The sequence below is a fragment of the Rhinopithecus bieti genome, unplaced genomic scaffold (assembly GCF_001698545.2).
Source record: "Rhinopithecus bieti isolate Rb0 unplaced genomic scaffold, ASM169854v2 scaffold_986, whole genome shotgun sequence".
Lineage (NCBI taxonomy): Eukaryota > Metazoa > Chordata > Mammalia > Primates > Cercopithecidae > Rhinopithecus > Rhinopithecus bieti.
Genome location: NW_016803218.1, coordinates 426,041 through 453,347, shown reverse-complemented (window position 1 = coordinate 453,347; position 27,307 = coordinate 426,041). Strand labels below are relative to the sequence as shown.

Genomic DNA, 27,307 nt, shown 5'->3' with positions numbered 1-27,307 from the left:
AAAAAAAAAAAAAAAAAAAAAAAAAAAAGAACTAAAAAAGCAAAAGCAAACCAAATCCAAAATTAGTAGAAGAAAAGAAATAATAAAGATCAGAACAGAAATAAATTTGAAATGAAAAAAATACAAGATCAATGAAACCAAAAGTTTGTTTGAAAAGATAAACAAAATTGACAAACCTTTAGCCTAACTAAGAAAAAAGAAAGAAGACTCTAACAAAATCAGAGATGAAAAAGAAGGCATCACAACTGATACTACAGAAATTCAAAGGATCATTAGCAACTACTATGAGCAGCTATATGCCAGTAGAAAAGAAAATCTAGAGGAAATGGATAAATTTCTAGACACATACAACCTACCAAGATTGAACCACAAAGAAATACAAAATCTGAAAACGCTAATAACAAGTAACGAGATAGAAGCTGTAATAAAAAGTCTCCCAGTAAAAAAAAGTCTGGGATCTGATGGCTTCACTGCTGACTTCTACCAAATATTTGAAGAAGAGCTAATACCAATCCTACTCACACTATTCTGAAAAATAGAGGAGGAGGGAATACTCCCAAACTCATTCTATGAGGCCAGTGTTACCCTGATACAAAAACCAGACCAGCACATATCAAAAAAAAGACTACAAGTCATTATTTCTGATAAATATTCATGCAAAAATCCTCAAAAAATACTAGCAAGATGAATTCAACAATTTATTAAAAAGATCATTAGTTGCGACCAAGTGGGATTCAACATATGCAAATCAATTAAAGTGATACATCATATCAGCAGAATAAAGGACAAAAAAACCATATGATCATTTCAAATGATACTGAAATGCATTCAATAAAATTCAACATCCCTTCATAATAAAAATCCTAAAGAAAAACTGAGCATAAAAGGAACATACCTCAACATAATAAAAAGCATATATGACAGAACCACAGCTAGTATCATATTGAATAGCGGAAAATGAAAAGCCTTTCCTCTAAGATCTGGAACACGACAAAGATGCCCACTTTCACCACTGTTATTCAACATAGTATTAGAAGTCCTACCTAGAGCAATCAGACAAGAGAAAGAAATAAACGACATCAAAATTTGAATGGAAGAAGTCTAATTATCCTGTTTGCAGATGACATAATCTTATATTTGGAAAAAAGCTAAAGATTCCACCAAAAAACTATTAGAACTGATTTTAAAATTCAGTAAAGTTTCAGATTACAAAATCAACATACAAAAATCAGTAACATTTCTGTATGCCAACAGTGAACAATCTGAAAAATAAATCAAAAAAGTAATCCCATTTATAATAGCCACAAGAAAAATTAAATTATCTAAGAATTAACTTAACTGAAGAAGTGAAAGAGCTTTACAATGAAGATGATAAAACACTGCTGAAAGAAATTGAATAAGACACAAATGGAAAGATAGTCCATGCTCATGGATTAGAAGAATCAATGTTGTTAAAATGTCCATATTACCCAAAGCAACCTACAGATTCAATGCAATCCCTATGGAAATATTAATGACATTCTTCACAGAAATAGAAAAAAACAACCCTAAAATATACATGGAACCATAAAAGACCCAGAATAGCAAAAGCTATTCTGAGCAAAAAGAACAAAACTAGAAGAATCACATTACCTGACTTCAAATTATACTACAGAGCTATAGTGACCAAAGCAGTATGGTAGTGGCATAAAAATAGGCATATAGGTTGGGTGCAGTGGCTCATGCCTGTAATCCCAGCATTTTAGGAGGCCAAGGTGGGCAGATCACCTGAGGTCAGGAGTTTGAGACCAGCCTGACCAACACGGTGAAACCCTGTCTCTTCTAAAAATACAAAACTTAGCCAGGTGTGTTGGTGCACACCTGTAACCCCAGCTACTTGGCAGGCTGAGGCAGGAGAATCACCTGAACCTGGGAGACAGACGTAGCAGTGAGCCAAGATCTCCAGCCTGGGAGACAGAGTAAGACTCTGTCTGAAAAACAAAAACAAACAAACAAAGAAACAGACATATAGACTAATGGAACAGAATACAGTACCCAGAAACAAATTCACACAACTTCAGTGAACTCATTTTTGACAAAAGTGCTAAGAACATATATTGGGGAAAAGACAGTCTCTTCAATAAATGGTGCTGGGGAAACTGGATATCTGTACACAGAAGAACAAAACTAGACCCCTATCTCTCACCATATACAAAAATCAAATCAAAATGGATTAAAGACTCAAATCTAAAACCTCAAACTGTAAAACCACTATAAGAAAACATTGGGGAAACTCTCCAGGACACTGGTTTGGGCAAAAATTTCTTGAATAATACTCCACAAGCACAGGCAACCAAAGCAAAATGGACAAATGGGATCACATCAAGTTAAAAAGCTTCTGCACAGCAAAGAAAACAATCAACAAAATGAAGAGACAACCCATAGAATAGGAGAAAATATTAGCAAACTATCCATCTGATGAGGGATTAATAATTAGAATATGTAAGGCGCTCAAACAACTCTATAGGAAAAAATCTAATAATCTGATTTTAAAATGTGCAAAAAATTTGAAATAGACATTTCTCAAAAGAAAACATAATTGATGAACATCAATGCAAAAAATCCTCAATAAAATATTGGCAAACTGGATCCAGCAGCATATCAAAATCTTATCCACTACGATCAAGTAGGCTTTATCTCTAGGAGGCAATAGGAGGAGTTCAACATACACAAATCAATAAATGTGATTCACCACATAAACAGAACTAAAGACAAAAACCAATGATTATCTCAATAGGTGCAGAAAAGGCTTTTGGTAAAACTCAACACCCCTTCATATTTAAAACTCTCAATAAACTACATATTAAAGGAACATATCTCAAAGTAATAAGAGCCATCTATGACAAACCCATAGCCAACATCACACTGAATGGACAAAACCTGGAAGCATTCGCCCTGCAAACTGGCACAAGACAAGGATGCCCGCTCTCACCACTCCTATTCAACACAGTATTGGAAGTCCTGGCCAGAGCAATCAGGCAAGAGAAAGAAATAAAGGACCTCCAAACAGGGAGAGAGGAAGTCAAACTATCTGTTTGCAGGTAACATGATCTTATATCTAGAAAACCCCATAGTTCTAGCCCAGAAGCTCCTTCAGCTGATGAACAACTTAGCAAACTCTCAAGATACAAAATAAATGTACAGAAATCACTAGTATTCCTATACACCAACAATAGCCAAGCTGAGAGCCAAATCAGGAAGGCAATCCCATTCACAATTGCCACAAAAAAAGTACAATACCTAGGAATACAGCTAACCAGGGAGGTGAAAGATCTTTACAAGGAGAACTACAAAACATTGTTCAAAGAAATCAGAGGTGACACAAACAAACAGAAAAACATTCCATGCTCATTGATAGGGAGAATCAATATTGTTAAAATGGCCATACTGCCCAAAGCAATTTATACATTCAATGGTCTTCTATCAAACTACTGATGACATTCTTCACAGAACTAGAAAAAAAACTATTCTAAAATTCATACGTAACCAAAAATGAGTCCAAATAGCCAAGGCAATGCTAAGCAAAAAGAACAAAGCCGGAGGCATCATGCTACTCACTTCAAACTATACTTCATGGCTACAGTAACTAAAACAGCATAGCACTGGTACAAAAACAGATACACAGACCAATGGAACAGAATACAGAGCCCAGAAATAAGGCCACATACCTACAACTGTCTGATCTTCTACAAAGCCACCAAAAACAAGCAATAGGGAAAATACTCTCTATTCAATAAATGGTACTGGGATAAATGGCTAGCCAAATGCAGAAGATTGAAATGAGACCTCTTCCTTACACCATATACAAAAATTAACTTAAGATAGATTAAAGACTTAAATGTAAAAGCCAAAACTAAAAACCATGGAAGATAACTTAGGCAATACCATTCTGGACACAGAAATGGCAAAGATTTCATGGCAACGATGCCAAAAGAAATTGCAACAAAAGCAAAAATTGACAAATGGGATCTAATTAAACTAAAGAGCTTCTGCACAGCAAAAGAAACTATCAACAGAGTAAACAGACAACCTACAGAATGGGAAAAATTTTTGCAAACTATACATCTGACAAAGGTCTTATATCCAGTATCTATAAGGAACTTAAACAAATTTACAAGAAAACAACAACAAACAAACTACCCCACTAAAAACTGGGCAAAGGACATGAACAGACACTTCTCAAAAGAAGACTTACATTTAGTCAATAAGCATATGTAAAAAGCTCAACATCACTGATCGTTAGAAAATGCAAATCAAGACAGCAATAAGATACCATCTCACACCAGTCAGAATGACTGTTATTAAAAAGCCAAAAAATAACAGGTTCTAGCAAGGTTGTAGAGAAAAAGGAACATGTATACATTGTTGGTGAGAGTGCAAATTAGTTCAACCATTGTGGAAAATAGTGTGGTGATTCCTCAAAGACCTTAAATGCAACTACCATTTGATCCAGCAATCCCTTTACTGGGTATATACCCAGAGGAATATATATCACTCTATCATAAACACACCTGCACACATATGTTCATTGTAGCACTATTCACAATAGCAAAGACAGGGAATCAACCTAAGTGTCCATCAATGGTAGACTGGATAAAGAAAATGTAGTATATACACACCATGGAATACTATGCAGCCATAAAAAAGAATGAGATCATGTCCTCTGCAGGAACATGGATGGAGTTGGAGGCCATTATCCTTAGCAAACTAACGCAGAAACAGAAAACCAAATGCCACATGTTCTCACTGATAAGTGGGAACCAAATGATGAGAACACATGGACACATAGAGGGGAACAACAGATACTGGGGCCTACTGGAGGGTGGCGGGTGGGAGGAAGGAGAGCACAAAAAAATAACTAATGAGTACTAGGCTTAATACCTGGATGACAAAATAATCTGTACAACAAACCCCTGCGATATGAGTTTATCTATATAAGAAATCTGCACATGTACCCCTGAACTTAAAAGTTATAAAAGAAAATAAAAAATAAGACATCCAAACGGCAAACAGGCATATGAAAATGTTCTTAACATCATGGATCATCAGAGAAATGCAAATCAAAACTATAATGAGAAATCATCTCACTCCAGTTAAAATGGCTTTTATCCAAGAGACAGGAAATAACAAATGTTGGTGAGGATGTGGAGAAAAGGGAACCCTCACACTTTTGGTGGGAATGTAAATTAGTACAACCACTATGGAGAACAGTTTGGAGGTTCCTCAAAAAACTAAAAATAGAGCTACCATATGATCCAGCAATCTGGGTATATACCCAAAAGAAAGGAAATCCATATATTGAAGTGATATCTGCACTCCCAGGTTTGTTGCAGCACTATTCATGATAGTTAAGATTTGGAAGCAACCTAAGTGTCCATTAGCAGATGAATGAATAAAGAAAATGTGGCACTTACACACAATGGAGTACTCTTCAGCGATAATAATATGAGATTCTACCATTTACAACAACATGGATGAAAATGGAGGTCATTACGTTGAATGAAATAAGTAGGCACAGAAGGACAAACCTAACATGTTCTCATTTATGTGTGGGATCTAAAAACCAAGACAATTGAACTCATGGACATAGGGGAAGGGTAGTGGAGGAATTGAGGGAGAGATGGGAATGATTAATGAGTAAAAAGAAAAATTATAAAGAATGAGTAAGGCTTAGTGTTTGACAGCACAACAGGATGACTACAGTCAATAATAATTTAATTATATATTTAAAAATAACTAAAAGATTATATAATTAGATTGTTTATAACACAAAGGATAAATGCTTGAGGGGATGGGTATCCCATTTTACATGATGTGATTATTACACATTGAATGCCTGTGTCAAAATCTCTTACTTACCCCATAAATATATATACCTACCATCTACCCATAGAAATTAAAAATTAAAAAGGATTAGACTGTTTTATGCAACAAATTATGCAGCACATGAACTATTATGTAGAGGGAGCCTCAGCCCAGGAGTCACAAAGAAAACTTTGTGACCCTAGGAAAGCCCCTGGCTCTCCTAGCCTGAGCCTTCCTATTCGTAGAGACGGGGATTAGGCTTCACGATCCATGAGCACTCTCTGAGTTCTGGGAGTAAACATACATATCTGAAGCCCAGAGAGGAGCCTCACCTGCATTCACAGGACTTGAAGTCCAAGCAAGGACAAAGAATAAAAGGTTAAAAACTAAGGACTTAGGCTTCCATTTCTGACGAAGACGGAGTAATAGGAACTAGATTTACTCTCTTGCCTTAAATGATCAAACAAATTGACTAAATATACAAAACAACAGTTTTCCAATGTGAACAGTTGGCAATGCAGGAGAGTGATCCCTGAAAACATAAATAAGTGAGGCAAGCCTTATTATTGCCAAAGGTTATTACTTAGAGAGTTCAGAGCCTGCAGTGCAGGGAGCAGGAACCCAGGCAGAGCCTGGTGGTTTCCTAGAGTTTAGAAGACAAGAGATGGACGTTCATAAAGGCCAAGGTAGCTAGAGTTTGCATGGCAGACAGAGAGACAGAAAGAGAGAGAGAGAGCTCTGAAGCTTTGCAGAATCCCCCTCCAACCCTGTCCTGACCCTGTCCTGAATTTTCAGCTGAATATTGATCAGCGTATGCAGGTGAGAAAACTACCTAAGACTAGAGAAAGAACCACCTGAAAGGAACAGACAGAAAAATCCACAGAGCTAGAACCACCTGAAAGGAACAGACAGAAAAATCCACAGAGCTAACACAGGGCTGAGAATAGTTGGGGCTACCACCAGCTAGAATAGAAAAACCTCCTAATATGTAGAGTATAAGGTAGGTTATACAGAAGGGTATTGCTTTAGTAGCAGGAAATTGGTATGTAGGATAAAGAATAAAATCACACTCAGAATAAAGGCTACTTTGGCTTTACCTAACAAAGCTTAAAAGCAAGCCTCAGAAAGATCAAACTGTTTCCAAGTAGCATAACTACTACAAAGCTCAAGAATATTTTCAAAAATAAAATGAAAGAATATCCAGCATCCAACAAGGCAAAACTCACAATGTCTGGAATTCAATTTTAAAAAATTGTCAGGCATGCAAAGAAGCAGGAAAATACAACCTATAATGAAAGAAAACATCAATGACACACATGGTAGACAAGGAAATACAAACAATTATTTTAAAAATTGTTTTAACTATACATGCTCAAGAAACTAGAGGAAAACAGAAGAAAGTGAGATGTTCATGATATAAAAAGACCCAAATCAAACTTGTGCAGATGAAAAATATCAAGTCTGAGATGAAAACCACTGAATGGAATTAATATGCTTAGACACTATAAATGAAAAGATTAATGAACTTAAAGATAGAGAAATAAATACTATCTGAAATGAAGCACAGACTAATAAAAGACCCAATAAAATGATGAACAGAGAGCATAAGTGATCTGTGAGTAAACTTCAAGTATCCTAATACAAATGTAATTGAAGTGCCCAAAAGAAAACTGAATTACCAGGCCTATCATAATCAAATTGCTTAGAAATAGTGATAGAAGGAAAATCGTAAAAGCAGCAAAAAGGGGTAGAAAAAAATAACATTATGTATGAAGGAACAAAGAATGCCAGCAGATATCTTATCAGAAATAAGCAAGATAAAAGATAGTGGAACTTCATAACAGCACTATTCAAAATAACCAAAAATACGAAAACAGCTTAAATGTCCATAATAAATGAATGGATAAACAAACTGTGGTATATACATACAATGGAATATTATTCCAACCATACAAATGAACGAAGCATTGATACATGCTTCAATGTGGATGAACCCCCAAAACACGGAGTTCAGTGAAAGAAGCCAGACACAAAAGGACAGATATTGTTTGACTCCACTTATATGAAATATTCAGAATATGTAGATCCAGAGATAAAAGGCAGATTGGCAGTTCATGGATTGTGAGGAGAGGTAAATAGGAAGAAACTGCTTAATGGGTATGGGGTTGCCTTTTGGGGTGATGAAAATGTTTTGGAGCTATACAGAGGCGATGATTGCACAATATTGTGAATGTACTAAATGCCAATGAATTGTTCACTTTAAAATGCTTAATTTTATGTTATGTCAATTTCTCCTCAATAAAAAAAATGACAGGAGCAAAGTCTTTATTTTCAAAAATAAAATGAAAGAAAGTAAAGTACTGAAAGAAAAAAAATCAGCCTATAATTCTATACCCAGTGAAAGTATTTCTTAAAAATGAAGGAAAGACCAAGACTTCTTCCGACACACAAAAGCTGAAAGAATTTATCACCAGTAGATCTGTACTACATGAGTGTTAAAGGAAGTCTTTCAAGCAGAAGAAAATGATCCCAGATGCAAATCTAGATTTACACAAAGGTATAAAAGCACAAAATGGTAAATACATGGGTAAATATAAACTTTCCTTGTTTTAAAATCTCTTTAGAAGATAAATTAAACGCTTAAGGAAAACAATAACAATTTACTGTGTAGTTTATAACAAATATAGAAGTAAATTTTATGACAATAACACAAAGTCTTGATGAAAGGAATTAGCAGTATACTGTTATAAAGTTCTTATGGTGTATGTGATGCAATATAATATTATTTGTAGCTAGTCTGTGACAAAGTAAAATTACATACTATAATATCTAAAGCAACCATTGAAGGAGAAAAAAAAGTACAGACAATAATCCAATATTGGAGATGAAATGGAGTCATTGAAAACAATCCAAAGAAGGCAAAAAAAGGAAGAAGGAGGGAACAAAGAACAGATGTCACAAACGGAAAACAAATAGCAACAATATATAAACATCACCATGTTGAGGACCAAATTAAACATAAATGGTATAAACATCCCCAATTAAAAGGCAGAGATTGTCAGATTGGATCTTTAAAAACTGAAGGCTCAACTATTTACCTCCTGCAAAAATCCCACTTTTGTTTGTTTGTTTGTTTGTTTGTTGAGACAGGGCCTCACTCCTGTCACCCAAGCTGGAGTGCAATGGTGCAATCATGGCTCACTGCAGCCTCAACTTCCTGGACCCAGGTGATTCTCCCACCTCAGCCTCCTGCATAGCTGCAACTACAGGCATGTGCCACCATGCTTGGATAATTTTTTAATATATATATTTTTAGTAGAGATTGCATTTTGCCATATTGCCCAGGCTGGTCTCGAACTCCTGGGCTCAAGCAATCCCTCGCTTCAATTTCCCAAAGTGAGATTATAGGCATGAGCCTACATGCCGGCCAAAAATTCCACTTTAAATAAAAAGCCACAAATAGATTAAAGTAAAAGGATGAAAAAAGATACATCTTAGATATACATATTAGGTATACATGCTAACACCAATCAAAAGAAAGCTGGAGAAACTATTACAGGCAAGTCAGACAAAGTGGAATTCAGAACAAAGACTTTTTACCAAGATAAAATGGCCATTTCCTAAGAAGAAAAGAGTTAATTCATCAAAAGGACATAACAATCCTGAATGCTATGCACCTAAATAACAGATTTCAATATAGGTGCGTAAAAACTGATAAAACTCCAAAGAGAAATAGACAAATAAACAATTATAGTCAGATATTTCAACAGTCTCTCAATAACTGGGAATAAACAGATAGAAAATTAGTAAGAATTTAGAAGACTTGAACAACACTATCAGCCAACTTGACCTAATTAACATTCATAGAACACTCCACCCAATAATAAAATACACATTTACTTGGAGTATATTCTTGGGCATAAAATAAATCTTACAAAATGTAAAAGAATTCAAGCTAGATAAATTATGTCTTATGAACACAATGAAATTAAATTAGAAATCTATAACAGAAAGGCATCTGAAAAATTATAAAATATTCGAAGATTAAATAAAACACTTAAAATAATTCATGGGTCAAATAAAATCAAAAGGATATTTAAAAGTATTTTGAACTGATTGAAAAAGAAAACACAGCATATCAAAACTTGTAGGATGCAACTAAATCAATACCTACAGAGAAAATTGTAGCACTAAATGCTTACATTAGAAAAAGAGGCCGAGCACGGTGGCTCACAACTGTAATCCCAACATTTTGGGAGGCCGAGGCAGTGGATCACGAGGTCAGGAGATTGAGATCATCCTGGCTAACATGGTGAAACCCCGTCTCTACTAAAAATACAAAAAACTAGGTGGTGCCTGTAGTCCCAGCTACTCGGGAGGCTGAAGCAGGAGAATGGCGTGAACCTGGGAGGCAGAGCTTGAAGTAAGCCGAGACTGTACCATCACACTCCAGCCTGGGCAAGAGAGTGAGACTCAGTCTCAAAAAAGAAAAAAGAAAGAAAAGAAAAAGAAGAAGAAGAAATGTCTCAAATTAATGACATAGGCCTCTACCTTAACAAACTAGAAAAGAAGAGTAAACTAAACCTAAAGTAAGCAGAAGGATACAATAAAGATAGCAGAAATCAATGAAATAGAAAACATAAAAATAATAAAGAAAATCAATAAAGCCATTCTTTGAGAAAGACAATAAGTTTGATAAGCCTCTAGCCAGGCTTGTCAGGGAAAAGAGAGAAGACACAAAAAACTAATGTCAGGAATTAGATATGGCACATAGATTCAGATCCTACAGAAATTAAAAGTATAGCAAGAATATATGATGAACAACTTAATGTTTATAAATTTGACAACTTGGATGAAATGGACAAATTCTGTGAAAGATGCAAACTACCCAAACTTACCAAAGAAGAAATATATAACCCATATAGCTCTACATCTACTAAAGAAATTGAACGTGTGTTTTAAAATCTCCCCAGAGAAAATCCAGGCTCAGATGGCTTCACTGTTGAATTCTACCAAATGTTTAAGGAATATCACCAAGTCTACATATACTTTTCCAGAAACTTAAAAAGGGGAGAATACTTTCCAACTCATTATATGAGGCCAGTATTACTCTGCTACCAATAGTAAACTATCATATTACAAGAAAAGAAAATTTAGACTAATACCCATCATAAGGATACAACAATGTATAAAAAGGATAATGTAACAAATGAAGTTAATTTCAGGAAGGCAAGACTGGGTTAACATACAAAAATCAATGTAATTCATCAAATTAATAATCTGAAAAAGAAAAACTATGTGATTATCCAAATAGGTGTAAAAAAAGCATTTGACAAAATTCAACATCTACTCCTGGTAATAAAAAACTTTCAGAAAACTAGGAATAAAAGAAAATGTTCTTAACCTGATGAAGACATCTGTGAAAAGCCTACAACTAACATCATGCCTTACAGTGAAAGACTGAATGCCTTCTCCCTAAGATCAGACAAGGATGACTGCTCTCAACCTTTCTTATTCAGCATCACACTGGAGGTCCTAGCCAGTGCAACAGGCGAGAGAAAATAAATTAAAAGCATACTCATTGTAAAGGAAGAAATAAAACTGTCTCTATTTGGAGAGGACATAATTGCCTATGTAGAAAAACCCAAAGAATATAAGAACTAATAACTGAGCTTAGTAACATTGCAAGATACAAGCTCAAAGTGCAAAAGTCAGTTGTATTTGCATTAGTAATCAGCAGTTGGAAAGAAAAACAAAAACAACAGAATTACTTACAATAGCACCAAAAAATATAAACTATTTAGGAATAAGTCTATCAAAGTATGTGTAGGATCCTCACACTGAAAACTACAAAACACAAATTAAAAAATCAAAGAAGCCATAAAAAAATAGAGATGAACCATGTTCATGGACTGGAAGACTCACCAATGTTAAGAATTATTCTTCTCCCAAATAATCTATATATTGAATGAAACTCAAAATCCCAGGAAGACATTTGGTAGAAATAAAAAAGTTGATTCTAAATTTCTATGAAAAGTTAAAGGAATTAGAATAGCTAGGCCAGGCGTGGTGGCTCACACCTGTAATCCCAGCACTTCAGGAGGCTGAAGCAAGAGGATCCTTTGAGGCCAGGAATTTGAGACCAGCCTGGGCAACATAGTGAGACCCCATCTCTGTACAAAATTTAAAAATTAGCTAGCCATGGTGGCATACACTTGTTGTCCTCTACTTGGGAGGCTGAGGTACGGGGATTACTGAGCCCAGGAGGTCGAGGCTGCAGTGAGCTATCATTGCACCACTGTACTCTACTCCAGATGATAGGGCAGGACCCTATCTCTAAAAAAAAAGACGAAACAATACCACCTAATTTTAAGGTTTAATAATAAGTAAGGGTAATCAAGACAGTGTAGCATCAGTGAAAGGGTAGATTAATAGGACAAAATAAAAAGTATATAAATAATCCCAAACATTAATTTTTTTTTTTTTTTTTTTTGAGGCAGAGTTTTGCTCTTGTTACCCAGGCTGGAGTACAATGGTGCAATCTCGGCTCACTGCAACCTCTGCCTCCCGAGTTCAACTGATTTTCCTGCCTCAGCCTCCCGAGTAGCTGGGATTATAGGCGCGTGCCACCACGCCCAGCTTATTTTGTATTTTTAGTACAGATGGGGTTTCTCCATGTTGATCAGGCTGGTCTCGAACTCCCGACCTCATGGTCTGCCCACCTCAGCCTACCAAAGTGCTGAGATTACAGGTGTGAGCCACCATGCCTGGCCAACTGGTTTTTAAATAAAGGTTCAAAGACAGTTCAATGGAGACAGAATAGTCTCTTCAAAAAATGGTGCTGGAAAATTGAGTATTCACATTTGAAAATGTATCTCAACTCATACTTTGCACCATTTACAAAATTAACCTTAAATGCAACATACACATAAAAGTAATACCTAAAACTGTAAAACTTCTAGAAGAAAACATAAGAGAGATTCTGTGTGACTTTGGGCCAGGTTCATTAGGTACAGCACCAGTATCATGATTCATAAAAGCAAAACTGATAAACTGGACACCATCAAAATAAAAAACCTTTGGTCTTTTGAAAGACACTAGTAGGTGAATAGAAAAACACTGGAAAATTAGATTTATATCTGATAAAGGGCTCGTATCCAAAAGACACAGGAAAAGTTCTCAAAACTCAATACAACAACCTGATCTTTAAAATGTGCAAAAGACTTGAACAGATACTTCACCAAAGAGCATATACCATGGAAAATAAACCCATGGAAAGATGCTCAACATCTTCAGTAAGCAGAAAAATGCAAATTAAAACCAAAATGAGGTTCTATTTGACACTTATTAGAATGGCTAAACAAATAAACAAACACAAACCACCAAGTGCTGGCAAGGATGCGAAGCTCCTGGAGCTCTCACCCATTGCTGATGGGAATGCTAAGTACCTGCTCTGGAATACAGTTTGGCAAGTATTGAAAAGCTAAATATGTCCTTCCTGTTCAACCCAGCAATCTTTTCCTGGGGGCTTTACCTACACAAAACCCGTACGTAAATGTTTACAGCCACTTTTTTTGTTATTGTCCCAAACTGGAAACAACTCAAATATCTTTCAACTGGTTAATGGATAAACTATGGTACATCCATAAAATGGAATACTATTCATCAATAAAAAGGATTAATCTACTGATCTGTGCAACAATGTGGATGAATGTCACCATATACCCTGGTCAATTTATACGACATTCCGGAAAAGGCATAGCTATAGGGGCAGCAGACAATGGTTGTCAGTAGGTGGGGGAGGGGTTCACAACAAAGAGGCAGGAGGTAGTGTTTGGGATGATAAAACTGTTCTATAACATGGTTGCAGGTGGTAGTTACCTGACTGTGAGTGCTTGTTACAACTTGTAGAATTGTATACTAAATAGGGTAAATTTTACTGCACATAGATTATATGTTAATGTTTTAATGGAAAAATTTTATAAACTAAGAAATGAAACTCAGGGAGTTTTCTGTTCAAGCCTCCATCCCATGGGAAACCTACTGTCTGAAACCCCGTTCCTAAGAGTGCCACAAATGTGCCGCACCCTGTGTTCAAGGGCAGATTCCAAAAGGAAGGCTGCAGATTGAGGCTCAGGAATTGGGGAAAGAGTTACAACTTTGGGACCTGAGGAGGAGATAGATCAGTTCCCCTTGCCCACCTGTTGGGAGGAGCAAGCAAAGGTGGGACCTCTGAAGAGGATGCCGTATGGGGGTGGGCTGTTGTTGGGTACTCCGGCCTCCTTGACAGAGGTGGACTTAGTGAGGCCAATGAAGCTTAAATTCGGGGCTCCTCACTTCTTGGTAGGGACCCTGGTAGTAATGTGTTCATGTGGCCATAGGTTTTTGTAAAAATTGCAAAAGTGAGATATTTTAGCCACAAATATTTAAACCCACTGTCTCTTACCTTTCTGACTTTTTCTCTGTCACAACAATATCCCATCCCTCCTGGTATACTTCCTCCCCTGACATTGGAGTGGCCACAAGCATTCTAATTATAATCACTTCCAAATATACCTAATTTTGCATTATTTTTTTAAAAAGGTCCCCTCCCCACCCCTGCCCTGAATCATGACTCAGCCTCACAGCCCCTCCACCCCTGGATGCCCTGCCCCTCAGCTGACTGAGGCCCTGCCCTGGAGGCTGGCTGTTTGATGCACTCACCTTTCGGTTGAAGCGATCAATAGTGACCTGATGGGCCAAGTGAGTCACATTCAACATCACCAGACAGAATGGGGGCCAGTTCAGGTGCCCCTGCAGAGAGAACCCAGCCCTCATCAACCTGGAGCCCTGTCCTCTGCCCCCCTCCAAGTGAGTGGGCACAGCAAATGTGAGAACAGTCTCCCCTGACTCCCCCCTGCACTATGCCAGGGGCTCCCATCAGGCTGGGCAGATGGTGCCCAGGATCCCATGGAAAAGTTCTGGCTCCATTTGACTTCATGCAAGTCCAGACCAAAACAGAAAAAAGGAAGGAAGGGAGGGAGGGAGGGAGGGAGGAAGGGTGGGCAGAGAGGGAGGGAAAGAAGAAAGAAAGAAAGAAAGAAAGAAAGAAAGAAAGAAAGAAAGAAAGAAAGAAAGAAAGAAAGAAAGAAAGAAAGAAAGAAAGAAAGAAAGAAAGAGAAAGAGAGAAAGAGAGAAAGAGAGAGAGAAAGAAAGAAAGGGAGGGAGGGAGGAGGGAGTGAGGGAGGGAGAGAGAGAAAGAAAGAAAGAGAAAGAAAGAAAGAGAAAGAGAAAGAAAGGAAGGAAGGAAGGGGAGACAAGAGAGAAGAGAAGAAGAGAAGAGGAAGAGAAAAGAAGCTACTTCTTTCCACCTGGCTTATGGGGACATCCTAGTAGGAGTTCCCTGCAGCCAGCACCCACGACCTCGGTCCACACCATTGGAGTGACATCCCAGTTTCTCTGCACTTCCATGCCATCCCTCCTACATGGCAGGAAGCTGGCACAAACTGGGAATGGAACAGGCTGGGGCCAGGAGGCAGCACACTCCACTCAATTATTCCCCCAGCCTCTCAGGGAGCCGTCACCTGGGAGACCCTGCCCATTCCTGGAGACAGAGGGAGCTCAGGGGGGCTTCCACATCTATCTTTGCCTCTGGCACCCTGGCTCACTGCTCCATCTCCCCTCTTATCCTAGTCCAGTTCCTAGTCCCCAGCAGGGAGGAGGGTATGGGGCAGGCACCAGGTTGGCACTTTTGCAGTCCAGTACATGGACGGTGACCATTTCATCTGGGCTCTGGCTGAGGATGTAGATGGCCTCCTTGAACAGAGCTACGTGGCTCCCATCGAAGGTCACAAAGCTCAGGTCAGGGAAGATTGAGCACCGGCCTGGGGGAGGGACAGGGCACAAGAAGAATCAGTGGATGCCTCCAAGACCAAGGCTGCCGAGGAAGATGGGGCAGGTTCCCGGCCCTCTTCCTGGATGGATGCAGAGGCCTGGAGTCTGGAGGGTGGCTCAGACCAGGCATCACACAGATCAGAGGTCGCAAGCGTAGGAAATCTGCCAGGTCGGGGTCCCACAGGAGGGGAGTGTGGGGCACACAGATCAGGGGTGGCGGTCATGCTGGGGTAAGGATACAGGGAGGATGCAGGAGGCTCCACTGATCCCATGACTCACAGGCACACTCCCAGAGTGGGCAGCAGCGGTCCCCACCCACCCTCACGGCGAGGCCCAGGATCCCACAGCGAGGGGGAGCAGCGCCCTGGGGACAGTGCTGGGACTGATTCACGCGGATCAGCTGGCCCTCCAGGCAGATGTGGCGGACGCAGTCCTGCTCGGCGATTGGCTGGGAACAGAGTGGAGGAAGTGTGAGTGCCCATCGAGGAGCTACAGCCCACCCTGCAAGCCATGAGGGCACCCGATCCTTCCCACATATAGGTCCTAGTGGAGCAAGGGACCTTCTAGGGAAAGATGCCCTCACCCCCCACCCACCGACAAGCCATCTGGGGCCTGGCGCTGTGCTTAGTGTGAGCTCAGAGGCCAGGGAACGATTCCCTGACACCTCTACAGATCTGCCTGGCCTGCGCTGAGAGGTCTGGGTACACAGGCCTGTATATACACTAGTTCACACTCACAGAAACCTAGCATACCTGCACAAGCCTGCACACACACACACACACACACACACACAGATTCTCACAAAGGCACAAAGATGCACATGAGGATGTCTCAAACACCATTCATCACACACACAAGAACACCTGCAGATACACGAGCGCTCATACTGTCTCACACATGTGAACACAAACGCACACAGCAGACTCACAAAAGGCACACACCGGCACACACACGTTGTCACCTGGGCATCACACTAGGCCATCCAATCAGCCCCCCAGGGCCTAGATGGGCCAGGCAGAACCCTGCTATGGCATCGGGGCCAACAGGAGACTGGAGAATTTTTCAGGGACCAGGAGCCTGGGGCAGGAATGAGGATAGCAACTAAAACTCCATCTAGCAGGGAAAAGGGAAGAGATGAAGGGAGGGGTCACATGCGGGGGGACAGAACCCCGACAAATCACTCACGACACAGGTGGTGGATGTATTGGCCTCAGTGGTGGTTGCCAAAGCCTCCGCCAAACCCTCTACGATGCTCAGGGCTGGGGCTGAGCGCCCAGATGGTTCTGTGATGGCCTCATCCACGGGCTCTGCTGCGAGGTGTGCCCCTGCCGTGGTTCCATGGGCCTCAGCCAGCTGAGGCAACAGAACCAGCGCGCTGTCTTGGGGGGCCGTCCTGGCTGAGACGCGGCTGAGGGGATAGGATGTGGGCACTGGCAGAGCTGTGCCTGCCTGGGCTCCCTTGGGCTCAGTCACCAAGGGGGTGAGAGGGTGGCTCGTGGCAGGCATGAGCTCTGTGGGCCCACCCTGGGCAGAGCCATAGATGGGGGTGGGCAGAGACACTTGCTTGGATAGGATGGCCACCTTCCCTGTGGTGCTCTTTCGTGAGACAACAGATACCGTGGAGGCCATGCCCTCAGTCACAGGCAGGACTCCAGAGGTTGGCAATGTGGCTCCCAGCAGCAAGCCTGGAGCTGTGCCCGCTGCCGAGGGTGCTATGTGGGCAGGTGGGTGCGCCTGGGTCATTGCTTTGGGAGTGAAAGGCGGTGCTGGGCTAAGTGTCTGAGCAGGCAGAGTCATGGCCTGTGACTGGAGTGGAGTGGTGATGACAGAGGCTTTGGGGCCAGGGGTGGCCACTGGGGCAGATGTGCCCACCTTGGCCAGGGGCAGGCTGGTGTCGGGAGGCAGGCCAGAGAGGAACTGGGATGGACCAATTGACTCTAGGGACACGAAGGGTGTGGCTCCCAGCCCATGAGCAGCTGTCGACAGGCTGGCGGCAGTTGGGGTCTCTGGGGCAGAGCTGGAGACTTGGTGGCCGTGGTGGTATGCTGGGCTGTGCGGGGTGGTGCAGTGGGGAGTGGGTGTGGCTGTGGGGAGGCAGGCGAGCCCATGGGCTGGCTGTGCCCGGCTTCACCCTTCTCTGTGGACAGCACCATCTCCACGCTCCTGGTTGTGAGGGGACTGACAGGAACCTGTTCTGCTGCTGTTCTAGCCACAGTTAGAGGGGTGCTGGGACTTGAAGCACTCTGGGCCTGGGTGGGCTGGGGACCCCTGTCCTGCTTATGACCTTAGTTACTGCAGGTGTCAGCACAGCCTTGTGGGATCCCGAGGAGGTGGGGACCTGGAGATGGCTCCAGGGGAAGCCACAGGTCTGGAGGAGGGACTTGCTGTCAAGGAGGGCTGTAGGGGTGTCGTCCTGACAGGCAAGGAGCCATGGCCTCGGACTGTCATAGCCTTGGTCATGAGCGGGAAGCGAGGGGCAGGGGCGACCGGGAGGAGACTGTGATGTTGGGGCTTCCTGCAAAGATCACAGTCACCCTTGTTGTTTCCACGGCACCCGACACCATGCTAGGTGTGGGTGTCTGCAGTGCAACAGGGAGGGATGAGGACTCTGGTGTATGGGGACGGCCAGGAGGCTGGCAGTCACTCCCTTGCTGGCTGGGGCCTCTGTGGGGCGGGCAGGGAGTTGAGATGCAGTGAGCCCCAGTGGCTGCTGCAGGGTGGACTGGGTGGGGCCTGGAGACATCACTGGCTCTTCAGTGGCTGCCATTGGTGGGTTCAGGACTGTGGGGAGTGGGGCAGCTGGGGCGAGGGCTGGCCTGTGGGTGGGGCTCCTGGGGCTTTCCTGTGACAGCTGTGGCTCCTCATCACTGGGAGTGGGCAGCCCTTGACTGGGAGGGAGGGTCTCATTGCCAAGGGTCTCTGTGGGAACCCAAACTGCTGGCTCCACACCTGCAGAGACAAGAGAAGAGGCTCAGAAGGCGGGGTGACTGCTGCCCCAGGGGTCACCGCTGGGCAGGGCTGTGGTGTGGGGATTGAGGACTGGCACCCTCAGTGATGGGGTGAGGGCAGCTTCTGACGGCCAGAAGAAGTCAGCAGGTCTGAACTCTGCCCGACCTCAGACCCTGACCCCAGAGCCAAGAGACCTCAGGTCTAAGTCTGGCTGCACCACCTTCTCACCATGTGACCCTACTCTGGGCCTCATTTCTCCTCTCTGTGAAGTGGGGCAAATAGACCGGATGAGGCCTGTGCCTCCCCTGTGCCTGTATCTCTTTCCAAAGGTCCCTGTGCTGATCTTGCTTCTCTGGGACCTGGGAGCTTTGAGGCATGACTGCTCAATGAGACCCTAGGGACTTAGAGGAAATCTGAGGGAAGGACGAGAAGTCCGGGCCACTTACAGTCCTCCAAGTAGACACATCTCTGTGTGACTTCATCCAGGACCTTGGGGCAGGACACACAGGGACACAGCCTTCTACCCTGAGGACAGAGCAGGGAGCAGGTTAGTGGCCTGGAATACAGGGAGAGCCACCTTTTTTTCCCTTGACTGAGCACAGGCCTTATCCTTTCTTATGACACGTGTGTGTGCACACATGTGCTTATTACATGTACACACACATGACCTTCCTTAGAGATGCTGTCATACATGTACAGGAGCACACACACCCAATATGTATGCAGCACACTCCTGCACACTTCTACCCCTCAGACCGAGAGGGAAACACACACGCAAGCAAGGTACACTTCTGCACACACTCATGTACATGTTCACATGTGTCTCTGCCTGGGCACATTCTCACGTGGTCTCATGTACCCTCTCCAACCCTGTGGGACGCCCAAATTTTTACACATACATGCAAACACACCCACAGAGACTCCCACAAACATCAGTGACTACACCCTCACACATGCACACAGCTGCACACAACACCTGCATACATGCAACTGTGTACAATGAATGCACAGTTGTAATAGTACACACACAAACACACACAAGGCTCTGCTGCATGCACATCATGCACAAATAGATACTCACATATGCTCACATATGTGCACATATGGAAAGACACAGTCACCCTGGTACACACATCCTCATACACTCAACATGTGAAACACTCGTACACAAGTGTATGTGAGTGCACACACACACTGGTGCACGCACCTTGACTCCATGCCCACGGCCCCTGACATCTCACCTGGGTACGTCCCGGCAGCTGGCTGCCCATGGATCCCGGCAGGTTTGGAAGCAGGAACTGGCACAGGCATCATAGCGCCACTCGCAGACGGGGTAGGCAGCCCCTGAGGGTTTGGCATCTAGAAAGTGAGATGGGGCAGCAACTCTGGGTCAGGTGAGGACACAGAGGAAGTCCCAGAGCTTAGCCCTGTCCCCCCATTCTGTGGAGGGGATAAATGGACCCATGCAGGGAAAGTGAATGGGGAAAAAACCACGCTAAGGAGAAACTGTGTTCACCGTGGTTGGTGTGAGTGCCTGGGGTATCCTGGGGACGGGGCTCTGGGAACTGAATGCAGGACTGAGGACGGGGAAGGACTGAGGACAGGGAAGGACTGAGGACAGGGAAGGACTGAGGACAGGGAAGCTCTGGCCCTGGCAGTTGGAGTGAGGCTTCGAAAGGTGGCCAAAGAAGAGGTCTGGACCCCTGATCTCTCCCTTGGGATGCCCTGCCATCCACCCTGCCCCTCTGGGACCCTGGTGCCGAGGCTTTCCCCGCATCCCAGGACACAGTAACCTCCTCCTTGCCCTGCCTCTAGCAGGGCTATTGTAGACCTCCATGGAGGCAAGAGGCCCTCCTTTGCGGGGTGAGGGGAGGCACTGGGGGATCCCTTCCCCTCTAGCCCAAGGCCTTCCTGGGCACCTGGCCCCAGAGAGCTTGCAAGGGAGGTGCTTTTCCCCAGGTTCAGCCCTCTCTGTTCCCAGAAGGCCCCCTGAAGAGCCTCTCAGGGTCTGAGGGTACAGGTCGTTTGAGCACCGCTCTCACTGCCCCGGCGGCTGGGCTAACTCTTAAACAGCACTGGGTGCTACCCGAAATATCTCACACGGATTTACTCATTCAACCTTACCATCATCCTATGAAGTAGGCGCTATTATTACCCCCACTTTAGAGAAGAGGAAACCCAGGCATAGATGATGCTGGGAAAATGAAAGGTTTTCAGAGGAGATGTTCTCAAAAGAGGCCCTGTGACTAGCACCTTGACAAATGAGGGAAAAGTCTGCAGCCTTTGGGGGGCTTGGAGGCAGACAAGTAGATCCCAGGCTACCTCGGCACAAGTGACCAGTTTCTGAACACACAGCCTGAGCAGGGAGGTGTGGGCAGGCTGAAGCAGGCTCCAGGGAGCAGCCCCCACCAGCAGCTCCTCCAGATGCCCTAACCTGAACACTGCTGCCAGCTGTGAAGAAACCTGCATTTCCAAAAGCCTGGAGAGTGTAACTTACATTTGGGGAGCACCTACTATGTGCCAGACCCTGGGCAACGCCCACGAGACACAGCCAGTCCTCACAGCACACTTCTCAGACAAATATCCCCATTCCACAGGTAAAGAAACCAAGTCAAGGAGATGGGGGTTCTCCTCCAAGTGTCTAGGACGGGGTCAGGATTCGAACCCAAGGCTGTCCAGCTTCAAAGTCTGGGCTCATGCCCCCGTGTCTTCCAGAAAGGGACACAAATATTCCCATCATGAGCAAGTCTTGTCATCATGGCCGGTGATAAACCTGTCCCATGACAAGTTCAAGGGTGGACTCGCTAACCGCTGAAGGGAAGAATGAGCTCACCCAGCCCTGGCTTGGGTGGGGTGGGTGATGAAATGAGGAGGCTGGCTGAAAACACATTTACATATGTGTACATGCAAATGGATCCATCCACAGACACAAGTACCCCCAAGCCCCATGCAAGACAGAGAAAACAGTAAAGAAACTCCAGGGTTTAGGCAGAGAACAATATTTTGGGGACAGACACACCTGGCAGGGCAGGCCCTGGACCCCCTTGGCCTCAGTGGAAGTTCGGGGAGCCACCCCACCCCTGTCCAGGGGCTTGGGCCTTCCATTCAGAGATGAGGCTGCTGGTCCCCAGACCTATCCCCCTTGTGACAATCCTTGAACTCATGGGGCAGGCATGTGACCCCAACAGCAAGAAAACTGAGCCAGCAGCTATGTATGCTGCAGCCAGAATCACATCTCCCCTCACTTCCACAAAGGCTGCTATATTTTTAGACCGTGTAATTGGCCTGTGGCAGCAGACAGGACCCAGGAAATTGGCTGGACCCCAAGCACACTGTCCGTGGCTCCCTAGGCTGTCAACATGGAGGCCGGGCCACCTCTCATCTCAGGGAGGTACCCATGTGGCCCCCTGTGCCAGGAGAAAGAGGATTCTGTCTCTTAGGAGCAATTGGAAGGGTGAGGTGGGGACAGGGTGGGAAGAGCAGTGGACTGAGAGGGCCAAGGGGCCGAGGGCAATAGCAGGGGGTCACCTACCCAGAAGGCGGAAGAGCGTGCCCCGGCGGAACACCTCTGTGTGTTCGTACAGCCGCAGGGCCAGCACCGGGCCCAATGCACAGAGGAAGGAGCTGGGCTTGGCCAGGGACTCCAGGGCCACCAGGCCTGCCTGCCATGTGCCCCGGTGCAGCAAGAAGGAGGCATGCTGTTGGAAGGCGTCACGGCCCTGCCACTTAGCCAGCTCCAGAGACCCGTTGGCTGTGACGTGAAGGAAGAAGTTGGGTCTGTCTGCTGCCTCCAGGGACACCACATCTGGGTCTGCAGAGAACCACACGGAAAGGGTCAGCGCAGGCAGAGGTCCAGACTGGTGGACTGCGGGGACAGCATCCTGGCACACATCTGCTCTCTCAGCAACTCTGGACGGCAGCACGCCTGAAGACCAGCGGGCCTTGTCCCCTACGCCGGCCCCCGGCCCACATACTCTGCCTGCCAGCTGTCCCCCTGCTCACACCATCTCTGCCTGAGGGCGAGTGGAGGCTTAGAGATCCCCCAACTGCTGAGCCTCAGGAAGGTAACTGAACTATCTCCTTCTGTTCCCCTTGCACCCCTCTTTCCATTCTTCCCTCTTTCTGCAAACATGTTTGAGTGCCCTCAATGTGCCAGGCACCATTCTAGATACCCAGGATCCAGCAGCGAATACAACAGAGGCAGCTGCCCTGATGGGGTTGCATTGCATTGACCATGTGGGGCAGGTTGGGGGTTGGTGATTTGTCAGGCTATAGGGTCCCCGGCTTGGTCTTGCTTCTCACAGGATCCCAGAGGGCCAGCATTGGCAGCCCTTCGTCCAACCCACAGATAGGGAGAGGGTCCCAGAGAGAGCTTGCCTAGAGACCCAAAGCTCGTCTCTGTCCTCCCTCTCCGGTCTCCATAACTGCCCAGTTCTAGGGCACGGGGCTTGATGCCCAGTGGACAGTTTCCCCTGCACAGGGCCTTATGGGTCTCCTCAAGTCCCAAATCCACAAGCAGGCACAGGGGGTGAGCACAGGGCCGGAATCCCAGCTTACCACCTTGGCTGTGATGTGGGCAAGGACATTCATGCCTGGGCTGTTGGAGGGATCATCAACAAGGTGTGTGTGAAACACCTGGCACAGCCTGGTGCTGGGCGGGTGCATCTTCAGCCCCTCCCATGTGTCCCCTGTGTCCCCAGGAGGGATGACAGTGTCCCTGTTACACCTCCCTGGGCAGCTGCGAGAAGATGGCAGGTAACGGAGACAGGCTTCATTATTCATGTTAATAATCACAGCTGCTGTTTACACATGACTTACTACGTGCCAGGCACTGTGCTAAGCAAGCCATTTACCTGCAGGTTATGAAATTCCTACGAGAACCCTGTGAAGTGAAAAATTCCCTCATTCAGCAGCAAATATTTACTGAGTGCCTGCTGTGGGTCAGGCCATGTTCTAGGCACTGAGGCCACAACAGGGAGCAAAATGATGAAAATTCTTGACCTCATGGAGCTTGCCATCCTGGTGGCTGTGGGGTGGGGACAGAATACATTTCTGTGAGAGGTTAAAAGGTGGTGATATTACTATTCCCACTTTACAGAGGAGGGAAGAGAGGCCCAGAGTCACACTGATGGTGGATGAGGGAGGCAAGGCTGGATGCAGGCTGGATGGAGGCAGGCTGAGGCCAGAGCCCAGCATCTTCACCGCCACACAGCCAGCCCCACCCATGGGATGCAGGCAGGGGCATGGGCAGCCCAGCGTGGTAGGGCACTGAGTGCTAGCCCCAGCCTGCTCCACGGGATGTGTGACCTCAGGCAAGTCACTTCTCCTCCCTGAACCTTGGCTTCCTCCTTCATGAAGACAGGGTTGGCCTGGATCAAGGCTTCTCCACTGTTTTCCCTGTTGTCCTCCTAACAGGGCAGAGACCTTGAGGTGCAGAGTCCGGGGCTGTACTGTAAATATTCGATTGACTTCGCCTGCCATCTTTTGTATTTCTTGTTTAATGCCTCAGTTTGGAAGACAGCATGGCAGAGGAGTTTGAATGAAAGACTCTGGAGCCAAACGGCTGGCACCTGTCACTAACAAGCACTGCGCCCTAGGTAAATCGCCTAACCTCTCTGGGCCTCAGTTCCCTCATCTGTAGATTGGGAAAATAATAGTCCCTACCTCCTAAGATTGTCATGAGGATTAAATGAGTTGCTACACATGAAGTACTTAGAACGGTGCCGGTACACGAGAAGTCCTACAGAAGGGCAACGTATGATTATTAATAAATAAGTAATCTCCCCCCCAAAAAAATCTTCAGGTAACACTAGCACCCCAGGGACCTCTGTCAGGCTGTGGTGGTGACTCCCCAGAGTGGGAAGCCTGGGCCTCAGTGACTGCTGAGTCCTCCCCTCTGTGACATTTCCTGCTCTCCACTTCTTCGCATAACCATCTTTCCCATCCTTAAGGACACCTCCTCCATGCAGCCACCCTCGGTCCCACCTGGAAGGCACCTTTCCTTGGCTGCCCAGGACCCTGGGTACAGCCCAGGAGAAGCAGTATGGGATGGGAGAGGGAGGAGCTTGGGTCCCCACTGGGCCCATGAGACTCACGCCTGACTCTGAGATGGAGCCTGGACTGGAGTCCCTCTGGGATCCTGCTCCCAGTGACATCCTCTAAAGCCAGGTGACTCCGGGGACCTGCTTAGCATGCCCATAAACCTAGTGGAAAGGCAACACCCCGTCTGGACTACACATTACCTACTAGACTAAAATACTGGATGGAGAACAGAAAAGCCTCACTAAGCAGATGGCCTGCCACATCTGGAAGGTGGTGAGACACCTTTGTCAGGCAGGAATGCACAGATCTGGGGATCAGAAATGTGTAGGGAGGAAGTGCTGTCTTTGGGGGTGGTGCTTCTGGCTCTCCTGTGGCCCAGTCCCTGATTCCTCACTCCCAGGCCTTCTTGTGCAGCTACATGATTCTGCCAGATACCACCTACCTCCCCCAGGCTCACACCGCCATGAACATCACCTATAGCTAGGGATGTTGGCCATGCTTGAGGCTGGGCAGGAGACAGGATGTCCCCTCCCCTCCTCAAACCCTTCCATGGCTCCCCATTGCCATGGATAAAGTCCCAACTCCTGAGCTTAGCTTACTAAGTAAGTAAGAAGTTTCCCTTCCAAACTCCTTCTTGCTCTCAGGGGAACATCCTGTATTTTAAGAAGCCTCTCCTGACTCTAAGACTGAGTTGGGGGCCCCTCCCTGGTGTTCTCATAGGTGCTGTGACTGCCTTTGGGCATGTCCGTCTCCCTGATGGGACTGTGGGCTTCTGATGCGCAGGGACTGTGTCTCTTGTATCCCTGATTTCCCAGTACCCGGCTCTGTACTTGGCATGGGATTAGGGTTCAGTGAAAGGGAGGGAGGCAAGAAGAGACATTGAGAAAGAAAGGGAAGAGAGGAGGGAAGAAGGGAGGAATGGGGGGAGGGTGAGAGCGGAAGAGAGGAAGGAGGAGGAGGAGCATGAGGAGGGAGGGCTGCTGCTTGGCTTTTCTGGAACAGCTATTGCATACAGCAAGGTATAGAGGCACACCTGGGCCTTGGCTGCCCTGGAGGTTAGGGGAGCAGATGGAGAGTGTCTCTGCAGAGGAGAAGAAGCTGACCCAGAAGCACCATCTCAACTGGGAGAGGGGCACTTGTCAGAGCCCCCATTTCTCCTGCCACTACAGATATTTAGGGCCTCAGCACTCACCCCTCCTCCAGCACCCTCCTCCCTCCCAGAAGAGCTGGAGTGGGACTGAGGTGGGCCTTACCGTGGGCCTTGGCCTTGTACAGAGCAGCTGTCAGCAGGAAGTTCACAATGTCCCCTGGCGCCACATCCTTTGTCCTCACTAGGACTATGTCATCACCCACCGCCTTCATGGCCACCAGGGCACCACCGGCTGCCAAGCTGGACAGCTGATAGGGGCCCTTACCTAGCACTGGAGAGAAGAGGCCCCATCAGCAGCCTGGCCCCCTTGGCCTGCCCACCTCCCATACATCCTGCCCTACCCCTTGGCAGCAGTGGGGTGGGAGGGCAAGCTACCAAGGAGGAACTCTTGATGGCGTCCTGCATCCCAGAGCTCAGGGACCTTGATGACCCTGAGAAGGAAGGGACAGGATTCCCAGGCTGCCAGCCCCTGAAAGGAACAGACCTACTGCACAGTGCCTGAATCACTTCACAGAGAGCCAGGGAAGAAGGCCACCCACAGGGAGCACCTGGGCCCCCCAGTGTCTCTCCACAGCCTTCCCACTGCCTGAAACGTCACCATTATAGCCACTGCTCTATTCAAGGCACCCTCAGGAAGAAGACAGCAGACCAGGTTTCTGCCCACCCCAGGCCTGAGGGACGATAAAAATGTTAGTGTTTATCAAATTATTTCAAACACATGTCACTTTTGAGTCTTTATAATTCCTGTGGTTGTCAGTATAGGTTGGCACAGAGCATGGGCTTCCCGGACAATCACCTTGTAGGGATCTTCCTGCCTCTGCTGTGTCCCCGCCCTCCAATGCCTCCTCCCTACGGCTGCTGAGCTGCCCTCCCAGCCATGCCCCCTGCTGGGATGCACCAGTGACTCTCCATGGCCCTCAGGACATAATCTAAAGAGCCCAGCTTGAATTCAGAAGCCCTTCAGCTCTCAGCCCCTGCCCACCTCCCCACTCCCCCCACGCCCTGGCTTCTGCCATGCTGAACTTCTCTTGCTCTTTCTGGAAGGAGCAGTGGTGTTATCTCCCAGCTCACATCTCATCACACCGTTCCAACCACTCAGAGTAGTCCTCCCCGTTTTGTGCCTGGCAAACGCCTACTCAACCTCTGGGGCCCAGCTCAAATGTCACCTCCTTGTGACGCTCTCCCTGCACCCTCTCCTGCCACATGGCAAATGTTGTCCCTCCTCCTTTGTGTCCCACCAGCTCTTGGAGCATGGCACACACTAGCTACAGCTCTTCGGATGAGGATCTGGATGGGAGGTCCACATCTGTCACCCCCACTAGATGGGAGACAAGCAGTGCTCTGCTGGCAAACGGCTAACAACGAGCTCTCAAACAAACAAGCAAAAAGTGGTTTGTAGGTTTTCAGATTTCCATGGCGTAAACACTCCCACCAGGGGTCAACTGGAAA

At 45.7% G+C, this 27,307-nt stretch overlaps 1 protein-coding gene across 1 annotated transcript in view; it reads right to left on the bottom strand.

Moving 5' to 3' along the window:
• OTOG (otogelin) overlaps window positions 1-27,307 on the bottom strand; it is a 104,133-nt gene that overhangs the window by 21,995 nt on the left and 54,831 nt on the right. Inside the window, 14 exon segments of the mRNA XM_017870066.1 lie at window positions 14,548-14,637; window positions 15,562-15,707; window positions 15,997-16,165; window positions 16,903-17,729; window positions 17,732-17,983; window positions 17,986-18,054; window positions 18,057-18,200; window positions 18,203-18,340; window positions 18,343-18,666; window positions 19,113-19,163; window positions 19,166-19,191; window positions 19,908-20,025; window positions 22,199-22,477; window positions 25,962-26,129. Coding sequence (XP_017725555.1) covers window positions 14,548-14,637; window positions 15,562-15,707; window positions 15,997-16,165; window positions 16,903-17,729; window positions 17,732-17,983; window positions 17,986-18,054; window positions 18,057-18,200; window positions 18,203-18,340; window positions 18,343-18,666; window positions 19,113-19,163; window positions 19,166-19,191; window positions 19,908-20,025; window positions 22,199-22,477; window positions 25,962-26,129 — 2,801 coding nt within the window.